The sequence below is a fragment of the Anser anser genome (genome assembly GCF_964211835.1).
Source record: "Anser anser genome assembly, chromosome: 3".
NCBI lineage: Eukaryota > Metazoa > Chordata > Aves > Anseriformes > Anatidae > Anser > Anser anser.
In genome coordinates this window covers 71,731,242-71,744,426 of record NC_139722.1, presented here as the reverse complement: position 1 = coordinate 71,744,426, position 13,185 = coordinate 71,731,242, and the positions used below count along the sequence as shown (strand labels likewise).

The window sequence follows — 13,185 nt, the reverse complement described above, 5'->3', positions numbered from 1 at the left end:
GCCTAAGTCAGTGTACCACTTTTGACCCATTAATTTTATTTATTTATTTTATTTTTACTTTTTATTTTTATTTTTGGAGCATTGGATAGGTTCTTAAAAATGTGTCAGAGATTTCTTACACATGGTTTGATTGCTAAAATGACATTTGCAAAACCTCCATTGATTCTTTAGTCAAGTGTAAAATGATCCTGTTTTGGAAAGACTGCTAGCCTTTTCTGTCTCTGACATTTGTGATTTTTAATGAGACTTTTTTTTCCCCCTTTTTGTTATACAAAATATCTGGAAGGGAAATATGTGGTGAAATGAAGGACAAAAATATCATCTGGTAAATACAGAGCTGCTTTCTTCAGTGCTGACTGTGGTTACTGGGGAATTTTCAGAAATTAGTACGTACTTGCAGGTTCCCCTCTGAGTGGTGCAGAGGTGTGTTGTCTTATGCTGCAATCTTAGAGTGAACTTTTGCTCTTCTTGAGTTACTTTTTCCTTTTGTAACTAAATTTTGCAGTGTAAGGGCTTACTGACCCACGGCTCCAGCCTGAAAGTCTGGATGGCAGAAGGAGCAGGAATACCATTTTCTCACCTGCACTGCAAAGACCTTCTTTCCATGTGTAGATTTTACCAGTTTTTTGTGGCACCAGATTGGATTCCTGCAGGTGGCTTTATGCAGAACTGTCCTTGAAAATCACTGAAAAATTCCAGCCTGCAGATGCTTTAACTGTCAGGCTTCCCACAAACACAGCACTAAATTGTTCTCCACAGAGTACAGGGACTTCTAGCTAAACTCGGTGCTCTGTTTGTTAGCAGTCTAGCTCAGCAGATGCCTCTAGCTAACCTGAATTAACCCCATATTGCAAAGGTAGCTTCTCTCCCATCACACTCACACAGTGTAAGTTCCTGTCTGGTGAGTCTTGCCAGAGAGATTCAGACTGACATTCCCAAATGAAGTGAGGGATTTGTATATTTTAAAAGGAGAGTCTGAAGCTCAGAAATGGTGGACCTTTGACTTTGGAATGCACTTTTCTCTTTGGCCTGTTGTAACACAAGCTTGTTGGTATGCAGGACCCAGCACAGATTTATCTATTTACTCAGGTTGTTTCTTAGCAGATTATTTCAGGGAAATCAGAGGATTTCGAGACAAAAGAGCTTAATCAAAACTAATTAAGCCAGATAGAATTGATGTGTGTAAGAATTTATTATGAATATTGCTCAGCATTTTGGTCTAGAGGGCACCATAAGTACATTTTTGCAGTTAAGAAATAAATAAATACAGGGATGGCTTGGAACGTTATCCAGAACTGAGTATTCACCTTCCTTTGTGCTGGAGACATTCTTCTGGCTTCTTGTTCCTTCGTCATGAGCATGTCCACAAGAACCAGAAGGACAAAATTCTCGAGACACCTGCACAACAGGGAGACCCGGGGCAGGCATGCAGCCTTTGAGGCACGTGGCTCTTCTTGCGAAGGGAAAAGGGGTGCTTTTGCCTGTCACATTTCATTGTTTGGATGGCATGTGTTCATGTTGAGAAACAATTTAAGAGGTGAGCTTTCCTTCAGGAAAAGCCAGACCTTTTCCCTTCGGGAGCATGGTGGTGTGATCCCTCTCCTTGACAGTCTTAATGAAAAACTTTGGCTGAGAGTATTTTTAATATGACCTTATAAACAATCAGTCATTTATTTAAAAATGCAAAAAAGAATTATTTTAAACTTATTAACAGATCTGCTAGCCAGAGATTGAAACTGCTGAATGTATGAATAAATCTAGTCTGTTCATCACATCATGAAGCCTATAATCCTTAGAGAGTGTCAAAAATCTGCAAGACGTCCCTGAGTGCTGAGTTTTGCACTGATTTGGATCTCACACTTATTTGAAAGATGTTTGAATTCATAACCTCCTGACTAAATCTCTGAGGAGGTATTTTGGTTATTTTAAAAGGATGTGAAATCTCCTAAGCCCGTGAAATGTGCTCAGGATGCTGTGACTTGAGACAGGGGATAAGCAGGAGTTGGATGACTAGCAATAGAAGCTTTCATATTTCTGGGGATCCTTGTGGTCGAGGGGTGTGTATGCCTGTCAAAAAAAAGAGCAGAGGAGAGTAGCCCAATAAAACTGTAGGTCAGTCTGGATGCTGTTGCTAGATTCTAAATATCACAGAAGTGAGACCTAAATTTCATGGGTTAGTCCTATTTAATTTTAATGGATCTACTGGTACAAGGAACAGCTGAGCAATCAGACCTTTATGAAGCTCCGTATATACTGACATCGATCCTTTAATGTTCACTTCCTAGCAATTGAAGCAAATAAGGGTAAGTAATCAAACTGTTTAAAATGCTGTTTCTTTGCTTCTTAACAGATAGGGTGACTTCATAGCTTAAATATAAGAAAGAGGGTAAAAATGATGCTGTAGCTGGCACATTTTTTTAAGTGAAACCAATGAGAAGCATTGGCTTTGCTAAGAGAAGAGGAGAAAACATGCTGAATATATTAGGAAGATTAAAATCCTTGTTTCTACTGAACGAGCCTGCCTGATGATAAGATGACTCTAAATCCTTGTTCACAAGCAAACACGATACTGAAATGAAATGCTACAACAGAGGGATACCTGTGCATGTTTTGCATGCATACTCTGTATATATAGTAGGTGGCTTGTGTAAATCATGAAAGGAAAGCCTTTGAGTGAGCAGAATGGAAAGGATTACTGAGAATTTATGACATAGCTAGTGTGTATGTGTTAACTGACTTCAAACAGGAAAATATGAAATCTCCTCTTGTTTTCAAGGCAGAATAAAACTACATAATTTTAGAGGCACTGATCCTTGCAGAATAGCTTTAAGTCTGCCCAGTAATGTAGCTGGAGAGTCTGCACAATTAAACAGTCAACCTGAATTTTTGCTCTTGGTAGAAAGCAGAGGAGGGAGGACCAAAACGGGGTCTCAGCAAGCCAAGTTACCAAGCTTCATTCCTTGCTACTCCGAACCTATTCCCTTTCAAAATGTGTTCTACAATATTATGGCCTTTCTCTTTACAGACGACCAGAACTTTTCCTATAGAAGATTCTCTGATGAAAGAGGCCATATTGTTGAAATGGAAACATTTAACAGGAGTATGTCTTTTGTAGACAAAATCATATCTTTTGGAGAAGTACTGGAAAAGAGCTTCCATTTTAAGCTGATGATTGATTTCATTTCAAGTAAAAATAATGACACTGTGCTACGTAGTATAAAATGTTTAAACTGAAATAAGAACAAAACACTTTTGATGCTATCAAAATAGAATATTTCAATCAACCTCCAAGTGATTTTCAAATTGCGTTTCATAGGAGACTGGAAATTGTTCACTTTTCCTCTGTTTCATGAACGAATAATATTCCACATCAGGTAGTTTTCCACAGAAAACGAGTACTGCTTACAGCCCCTGCTCTGTTATCACCCTGATCCTTCTATTGTCTGATGGCAGCTCATAGCTCTGCAAAAAATGCAGTCCTGTGCGGTGCCCCAAGGATGGTTACTGCATGGTGAATGTAACGTGTACAGAGATATGGGGAGACAGTGAGACAGGGGGCACGGGCTGTTTGTGAGGGCAGAAGTGCTGGATCTGTGGGCAGTGACAGGGTCAGGGTGGCACATGGTGACACTTCATGCAGACCAGAGTACCAACACCAAAAGGACAATATCGCTCACTCTGCTGGTCCTCTGGGGAACCTCGGGCATGCCAGGCTGCCTGTGAGGGAGGTGCCAGCAAGAAGAGGCAGACTGGGGCCCCTGTGGTCCCACTGCCCTCTTTGGGCTCTGGAGATCCCTTCCCAAAGCCTCTGGACATCCCAAGCGTCCTCACAGGAGCTCCAGACCCCCTCAGCTCCCCTCCACATTCCCACCCCACACAGCTCGGTGCCCCGGGCCTGGTGCTGGCGGACCTGCCCCGGGCTGGGCCTGGGGGCCCTGCAGGAGCCTCGTGCTGGGTCTTCCACAACGAGCGTGCCTCACGGATCGACACACGAGGCAGGCAAATAACTAGCTGCGTGACAGGAGAAAAAGCACAAATATTGACACAGGGAGAAGACACCCCTGAGGCAGCCTTCGCTGCAAACCCTTCGCTGAATGAGGAATAGTTAAATGTTTGTCCTTGCCTCTTTCTTTCAAAAGTAGGACAAATATCTATAGAGTTCCCAGCGGGGAGGTAATCTAACTTTAACTTTCGTACAGTCAAGTAAAACACCCGAGACCCGCGTGAGGGATGCAAGCAGGTCGTCTGAATTATGATTACTCAATCTGGTATTATTTTAATCTGACATGCCTCTCACGTGCTTCATTTAGCTTCATCTTGACCTGAAAACTGTAATCTCAATACCTTTATCCTTACAGGTGATTTATGCCGTTGCAGTATCTTGTTATATACATGTATGTGCATATATATGTATGTGTAAATATACGTGCATTTGTTTGAATAGTGAAACCGTGCCTGCGAGGCAGCTCGGCACATTTCACCATCTCAGGTCCCCCGAGCGTGGTCGGGGTCGCCCTTCGAGGCCCCGTCCCTCGCCTCTGCTCTTGCTAAACGTGACCAGCGGGTAATGAATAAAGAGCCTGGGGGGAGGAGAGACAGAACCCCCCCTGCAGCGGCTGCGTGCTCCGGGTGACGCTCCCTTGCTCGCTTACGAGGCGAACAGGGGAAGAAATTAAGGAGGGGGAGAAAATGCCTGATCCTTCCGTGTGAGATAATGGATGAGCCCGGGATGACCTGTTTTTTTCCTTGCGGTGGAGCGGCGCTGAAGACAGAGGGCACCAGCGCCCAGCCCACAGCCATCGCCCCGCCGCCAGCGCGCCAGCTCGGGGCGCCCGGGGAGCCGCCGGTGCCTGCTCGGGGCGCCCGGGGAGCGGCCGCCCCACCGGGACAGGTACGGCCCGGCACGGCCCCCACCGGCACCGGGCTGCGGCCGGGGGGCGGCGGCCGGGGGGCTGCGGGCGGGGGAAGCCTCCCTCCAGCGGGGCTGCCCGCCCGGCTGGACGAGCACCGGGACGGACAGGCTGCGTGCACCGGGGGGTGTGTGGCGGGGCGCCGGGGGGTCGGTGTATCGGGGTGTCGGTGTGTCGGTGTATCGCTATGTCCGTGTGTCAGTGCGGCGGGGTGTCGGTATGTCCGTGTGTCGGTGGGTCGGGGTGTCGGGGCGTCCGTGTGTCGGGGTTTCGGTGCATGCGGGGGGGACCGCGGCAGCAGGGGGGCAGAAGTTTGGGGGAAGCACCCAGGGGTGCTCGCCGCCGGGCGGCGGGGCAGGGGCGGGGGCACCGGGAGCCGGGCGCTGTCCCGGGTGCTGACGGCGCCGCCGAGCAACAGGGACCCGGCCCGGCCGCGCACCGCGCTCCCGGCTCCCGGTGCCGGTGCCCGTGCCCGCCGCTCTCGAGGTCTCCGCTCGCCGCCGCCGCTCTCGCCGCCTCTCCCGGCCCGGAGCCTGGCTGCGAGGCAGGCGTGCCGGTAAAGCGCAGCGGGACTTTGCCCGCCGTTGCCGTAGTAACTAGCATGGATTTCCCCCCCCTCCCCATGGCATGTGTGTGTGTGTGTCCCCGGCTGCATTACGGGTTCGCCCCTTCCGCACGGAAAAGTTCAGGTAAACTGCAAAGGGGCTCCCTCCCGCTCCTTCCCTCCGCTGACCTTTAAATGACATTTCCCGGCGGCGGCGGGGCAGATTCCTCGGCTCACTTTCCACCCCCTCGTCTCCCCTGGGAGAGGACCCCCTCTGAGCCGGGGAAGGATGCCTTCGGGGAGCCCCAAGGCGAGGAGGGCAGCGCCGCCTCCCGCCGCCGGGGCTGCGGCCGCCGGGGCCGAGCGAGGCCGGGTGCCCGGGGAAACTTCCCAACTTGGGGGGAGCGGGGCAGAACCGGCGGGGGGGGGGGGGACACGACTCGAAACGGGAGCTTTGGCTGCAAGGAGGACGCGGATCCCCCAGCCCCACGCGTGCCGGTGTGCCCGGTGGCGTGCCGAGGGAAACAGGCTCACGCTTTATTTCCATTTCCCTCCGGAAAGTTGCTCCCGGGAGCCTCGGATGAAGCGGATTGAGCCGGGCGTTTGCGAGAGTGGCGGGGTTTGAGAGCGCCCCCCGCTAGCGTGTTTTGTCCCCCGTTTCTGTGCCACCAGGTTGGAAGTCCCTAGGCTGACGGCTGCCTGGCGCTGCGAGAGGGACCTCGCTGTGATGCTGCTCGGAGCGAGCCGGGAGCCGGCGGGGGCGAGCGGATGCCATTTCCTACACGCCCTTAAGCCATGTGCAGGCAAGGGGAGCCCTTGAAATTCGTCGCCTGGGTCTGGACGACGTCGTGCAACAAAATGATCGGCGTGCTGCTGGTCTTCGTCCCCGCGCTGCTGCTGGAGGCGGAGGTGCTGCCCCGGGGCGCGGGGCGCAGGGCGCTGCTCTCCGCCGCCTCCTCGCAGCGCTCGGTGGCCCGCATGGACGGCGATGTCATCATCGGAGCCCTCTTCTCCGTCCACCACCAGCCCCCGGCCGAGAAAGTGCCCGAGAGGAAGTGCGGGGAAATCCGCGAGCAGTACGGCATCCAGCGGGTGGAAGCCATGTTCCACACTTTGGATAAGATCAACGCCGACCCGGTCCTGCTGCCCAACATCACCCTGGGCAGCGAGATCCGGGACTCGTGCTGGCACTCCTCGGTGGCCCTGGAGCAGAGCATCGAGTTCATACGGGACTCCCTCATCTCCATCAGGGACGACAGGGAGGGCGGCAGCCGCTGCCTATCGGACTCGCAGCCCCAGCCCCAGAGCAGGCTGAAAAAGCCCATCGCGGGGGTCATCGGCCCGGGCTCCAGCTCGGTGGCCATCCAGGTGCAGAACCTGCTGCAGCTCTTCGACATCCCGCAGATCGCCTACTCGGCCACCAGCATCGACCTGAGCGACAAAACGCTCTACAAGTACTTCCTGCGGGTGGTCCCCTCCGACACGCTGCAAGCCCGGGCCATGCTCGACATCGTCAAGCGCTACAACTGGACCTACGTCTCCGCCGTCCACACGGAAGGTAGGTGCGGGGCGGCTCCCGCAGCCCCCCCCGGGCGACACGCGAGAGAAGGTCCCGCGTGGAAAAGGGCCGGGGTCGCGCAGCCCCACGCCCGCGGGAGGGTCCCCGGGGACCGGCGGCCCCGGGGCTGGGGGCGGCTCCGGCAGCCCCCGAGCGAGGGTCCCACCAGCCCCCGGCGGCGCTGCCCCGGTCCTGCCGCCGGCACCCGACAGGCCGCGGCCGCTCCGGGCGGCGAGAGGGGCTCCGAGGTTGAGGATGCTCGGAAAGGAGCCGGGGGACTGCAGCCAGGCGAGCTGCACCGACGTAAATGGTGGGATTCGTCTTTAGGGAGAAAGCGAGCTCTCCTAACGTCTTTCTGTGGCATTTCTGCAGTCCAGCTATCGCCCTAAAAGGGGATTTTTTTAAGTACGAAACTGCAAAGCTGGGGGTATTGCTGTTGTAGTTGTGCACCTATTCGCTTTATCTGAGTGTATCTCTTTCCTGGGTTTGATTAACGATTCTCTCTCCTCCTTTGTGATCTGACTCCACACCTTCTATCCTCACAGAGATGGCAAAGTAAGAAGTGCTAAGAACAAACACTGTTATGAATAAATAAAAGTCTCCACTAAGAGTTGCGTATACAACATGCAAAGGTGAAATGGATTAAACTGGACCCTTAAGAGATGAAAGTGCAGCAGTTCTCAAAAACCATATGCAAGAGCAGGAAGCAATGACCTGACATTTGCAGTTCATTTTCTGCCCTGTCACAGATGAGAAAAGGAGCTGCTATAAAGAGTTGCATATATGAGCTGTTAAGTTTCCCTATTGCTGACAGATAGGATTAGATCTTGTGGCAGGCCAGGGTGAAAAATAAACATCAAAGGGGTAAATTCTTTGTGGATGTAAATTGCCACATCTCCCTTCAGTGCACTTCCTGGGAGCTTTGCTAATTCACATTGGCTGAGGATCTGCCTTAAGGGATCTGCTCTCTCTTTCTCTCTCTGTAGATGTAACTCGTGTTAACACTAGTGGGATTTATCTCTTTTGGAAAAGACAATAGATTATGAAAGTTATTTTTATTTTTATTTTTTTTAAAGACCATAAGTAGCAATTCTATTCACTGCTTGTGAGAAATTTTAATTCAATATCTGTTTTTACAAATAAGCTCCCAAGTGATGAAAAATGCTTGCTGCAAGATATTTTTGTAGGATTTAGAGTGATACTTTTGAAGATAGTGGATCGGTTGTACCCCACAAGGTAACAGTCTTCTCTTAGGAAGTGTCATCAGGATTTTGCAGATTATGCAGCTCAAGTTTCTCTCTCTCTCTCTTTTTGGTCTCGTAATAAAAAGCTGTATCTGCCATACCTTTTTGGTCTCGTAATAAAAAGCTGTATCTGCCATACCTTTATTGTTAGAGTCAAGATACTTATTCCACTGGCAATATGTTTAATAAACTTCAACTTCTTTGTTCCTTTCAGGAAGATGTCATTAACCCCCATTGCAATTGCTGTTGGATGGATTTCAAAGATTTTTTTTTTTTTTTCCCGTGTGAAGTGAAATTAGTACACATGAAAATCAATGTGAATTATTCCATTTATGTTGCCTGAAATCCAATGCATTCACTGTGAGATTGCTGCTTGGTGGTGTGTTAAAGGTGGGCTCATGCTTCACAGACAACTCAGAGCCACTCTGAATAGTAGTCTGTGTGAATCGGAGCTGCTCCAGCCATGCTATGTTTGGAAATACAGGAATAAAGTGTAGTTGGAAACATTCCTCCTCCACACTTACTCACAGGCCTCCATGCTGTCTTTATGGTGGGCTGCAAAATGTGTTGGGAGGAATTCCAGGGTACCATGGGTTTGGAGCATCCAACCAGTCTCTCCACCCAGTCCCTCGTTCTGATAGGGTAGACAATCCTCAGCTCTTGTAGCCACCCAGCCACAAGGGGATGCAATGAGACCACAAACTTGCCTACCTGTGTCAGGTAGCCGTGCTCCTCGGTCAACCCTGACCCAGGGCAGGGTCACAGAAATAGCCCAGAGGTGATGAGCTCTTTCTCAGGCAGTCTGAACCATTCAACTCCTCCAGTCCCCTTCCTCTGCTCCTACACTCTGTCTGGAGTTATCCAAATGCCCAGAACAACACTAGTCTATAGAAATATGCTTCTAATGAAAGTCAGAAATCAATAGCATACTATTTGGTGCGCACATTTCTTAACATGGAGCCTACACTTGCCATGAGAATCAGGACAGTAAAGTCACCCAATCTGTAGCATGATGTCTTTAAAGTAGTCCTCGGTATCCTTCTTTGCATTTGATGTGAAGGTTCATTCTTCTTGTGTTAATGCCATTATTGGTGACGACATTTAACAATATACACAATCTCTACTTACTGTTACATGACATTGCATGGAGGTATGCTGTACCATTTCTTTTTCTTTTCACCGTTGTTTACTAAGATACATAAACATTGCACTTGGCTAGAAACTTCTCAGTTAGTGAATACAATCTGTTTTCAAAGGCCCACATAACTCCTTTTAGATTTAAGCTTGGCACATAGAGCTCCACATTGGAGAAAAAAACAAAGTCAAGTTACTATGCTTGGTTATTGTGTATCTCAGCTGAGCAGAGTTACACATCATGAGAGCACATTTACTTCAGAGTAGGCAGCAGTCATGAAATGATGTGAGAAATCTGTGCGTCTGCCTGTGGAAGGCTGTGTGACTACAGAGTAGCTGCAAGGCATTTCCAAGACTACTATTTTTTTTAAGGACTCTTCAAAGGTCCTTCAGTATTGGAGCTCTTGGCATGGGTACATCTTCTCAGCTCTTGGGCTTGGAAGGCATCCTTATCTAGAAATGCAGATAAGTGTATGTCTAATGCCAAGCCAAGGCGTCCTGTGGAAATCAAAGGGATTAAAAGCACCTGCATGGAGTTAGGCACAATCCTAGGGGTGCTCCTGAATTCAGGTTGTATTCACACATAGCGGGTGTGATAAGGGCAGAAGGAGTCTTGCTTGCTAAGGGTTACTTGTCACATGAGATACCTTCAGAGACAGGTATTATTTTCACCTCACCAGGCAGCCACCAATTCTACATGTGGTAGAACTGGGAAGAATGATGGGGGCTACCTTCTTCCTTGGCTGGAGAACAGCCCCTCGGCTGTCCTGGGACTAGGCCAGAAATGTCGAGCGGAGATGGCGAGCACGACCTCTGCTCTGTGTGACTCTGAAGGCACAGAAGGTAGCAGGGCTGTCTCCAGAAAGCATAGAACAGCTATGAGATTACAGTGCATTACACCACCATCCAAAACCACAAGACGCCTACACACTGGCTGGTAACCAGCACACAGTCTCCAGCAATTCCCTCACCTTTATTCCCTCACCTTTAAAGCAGACAAGATGAGGGCGTAAGAAGCCCTTTTATCATCTCATTTTCCAAGGAGATCACTTCTGAAAAATCAAATAGAAATACTTCATGCCCGTGCCTTGCTTTTCATTTCAATCATGGCATACGTTTTGGCCTTATAAAATGTATGTAAGATTTTTTTTTTTTATTTTGTGAATGCAAAATACAAACGTGCAGAATAGATCTCTTTGACAATGTCAAAGAATATTTATGGACTATTCTTGCACTTTAGTGTACAAATACCCCTTTATAAATAAAATTTTAATTCCAGCAGATTAACGTACGGACTTTGTAGAAGTATGTTTAGAAATGAACCATTTAAGTTAATTGTACCAAATTCTGCTTATTTATAGATGAATTTTACTGATAACACTGACATGTTTCTGGTCATGATCAAATTTGCCAGATATATATTACAAGGCTGTTCCTTTTGCTTGAGTAAAAGGCTTGAAATGAACTATGATGAAACAGATGGCACAACTGTAAAGGCTTTCAGCTCAAAGTAGACAGTAGGGTATTTAGTCATCTTCATAATGATTTTTGATAATCTGACTGCCGCACACTGCATTGTAGTAACATATAGGGAACTCATATGCATGGTCATATATGCTGGAACGAGAATGGCAGGACGTAAGCCTTGCACTTAATTGCAGTTTTCATAGGAAATAATTTCTTTTGGTAGGACTCACTAAAGTAGCTTTAGATGTGCTAGAAAATAATACTCCCATTTAAAGATAAGTGGGGCAATATCCACCAGATGGTTCAAAGGAATAATTTTCATATAATAGGACTGTGTTTAATTTCTCACAAGCTGTTCTTGCAGTTATTCCTAACAATGGTATATTATTAATTCCATAGCATTACTGGCTGATTGATACTTTCTGATAAAATTCTGGTCAGGCAATAGTGAACAGCAACTCCAATTCATATGCTTGAAATTTCAGAGTTTACAAATGTTTCTATCAACAGCTATAAAAATTCTCTTAAACCTCATAAAGTGTTGTGACCTGTGTCTGAGATGTGCGGTCACAAATGAATACCCCAATCTATTTCTTTCTCTGTTTACCTTGCTTCACCTACCTTCACCAGAAGCTTCAGGATAGGGAAAAAAGGAGAGGGAAATGTCCCGAGGGGGATAGAAATTGATTTAAAAGCAAGTGGAGACTAGAGTATTCCCTGTATAGGACAAATTTATTGTATTTATTAGAAGGTGCTGGGAGAATCATTTACATTGATTGATGGTGACAAAATTATTGCAGGTGACAAATGCCATAGAGAATCAAGAGAAATTTGTTCTGGAAAACTTATTGCTTTGCAGTACTCCTAAATTCACAAATAATTGAACTTTTCAACTGCACAACTGGCAGCTGCATGAGTTAAATCATCTCAGAAGAATCATCTAACTTCTATGCCCACCTTCTAGCAATATTATTAGAGTTCATATTTATCGGTAGATACCATATGTTCATTTGTGCTTTACTTCTATTTTTTTTTTTTTCATTATCTCCTTGTTTTCATATTTGTATGTCCCACATTTCTTGGAAACTTCTGCAGGGTACTTGTCTCAGTGAATATTGTTTTAAGAAAATGAACTGTGTTTTCTCAAAAGGCCACATGAAAATACCTCTATAGTATTCCTTTGAACTGTAGTTTGTAATATGAAGGTGCTTGTTTTTAGGTTTCTCAGACAGAAAAAAAAACAACTGTGTGATGTGTAATATGACTAGGAGTAGTGTCACCCATCGAGAAAGATTTTTCAGGGGTCTGATGAACCAGTGAGTTGGTAACTGCTGGAGACCAGAAGCATTGCACCTGCCACACAAAATCCAGAAAAGTAATGGTCAAAGTCATTATAACTAGTGCTCACTGGACCACATGAAACAAACCAGTGATTTCAGTATATTTTCTGTGTGGCAGGTGTTCACAGCATAAGCCACCATCACCCATGGCACTAATTAACACCTGTGCTGACAGTCTGATCAGGAAGGCCTGAGACTGATCGGACATGAACTGCAACAGTTTTTCACCGAAGGAAACCATCCCTCCATCTCTTTGCTAAGGAATAACGCCAAAGGTGGGTGGGAGGATATGCACAACAAATGAAAGCCATCCAGTGTATCACCAGATTGGTTTTGCTGGGTAACTTGTCAGACTGGATCTTTTCCCAAACCTAATATTGCATTATTATTACTATTAATGTATAACTTAAAGAGGTTCTTTAAAAATAAACTGTCTTTGGCTGAGTACTCCGTTTACATGTAGGGAAATATTAAAATTGCTGTACTGCTCCTTCAGCAGTGGGTGAATATTAAAAGGAGCAGGGCATGCATGGAGCACACCTTCACAGCTCCTGTGTGTAGGAACTTCCCAAATACCAGATTACCAGCCACCAACAGACCTTTGCTTTGTGAATTTGTCTAATCCTTTTTTTGCGTCTATTTATATGTCAGTCTCCCTAGTGTCATGACAGAGAACTCTATAACTTAATCCTATGTTGTATGAACAAGTGTTTCCTGTTATTCAGTTAAACCTGTTGCTTAATGCCTGCATTACATTCATACATTTGTACAAAATTTATCATCATTTGTTAATCCTGATCATTATCCTGTTCTTCTAATTTCAATAGGAAGTGTGAGCCAACAGAGCTGTATGCAGTGTAGGCAGGGGTGCACCATGGTTAAACTCACTCATAAAGTAACATGTTCTGTATTGCTCTCAGACCTTTCCTGAGAAACTTCTAGCTGTCCATTACCTTTTTAGCTACCACAATGCACTGAATGGATGCCA

The 13,185-nt window shown here is 47.0% G+C and overlaps 1 protein-coding gene across 7 annotated transcripts in view; it reads left to right on the top strand.

Annotated features, from left to right (window-relative positions):
* Positions 1–4,318: 4,318 nt before the first annotated feature.
* GRM1 (glutamate metabotropic receptor 1) overlaps positions 4,319–13,185 on the top strand; it is a 187,350-nt gene continuing 178,483 nt past the window's right edge. For 3 of the 7 annotated variants that reach the window (XM_083828084.1, XM_083828087.1, XM_083828088.1), the window contains exon 1: positions 6,090–7,012. In XM_083828084.1, coding sequence (XP_083684210.1) covers positions 6,250–7,012 — 763 coding nt within the window. In that variant the 5' untranslated portion in view covers positions 6,090–6,249. Of the gene's footprint in view, positions 4,892–6,083; positions 7,013–13,185 lie in introns of those variants that run through there. The other 4 variants (XM_083828082.1, XM_083828083.1, XM_083828086.1 and 1 more) reach the window with 4 other exon arrangements.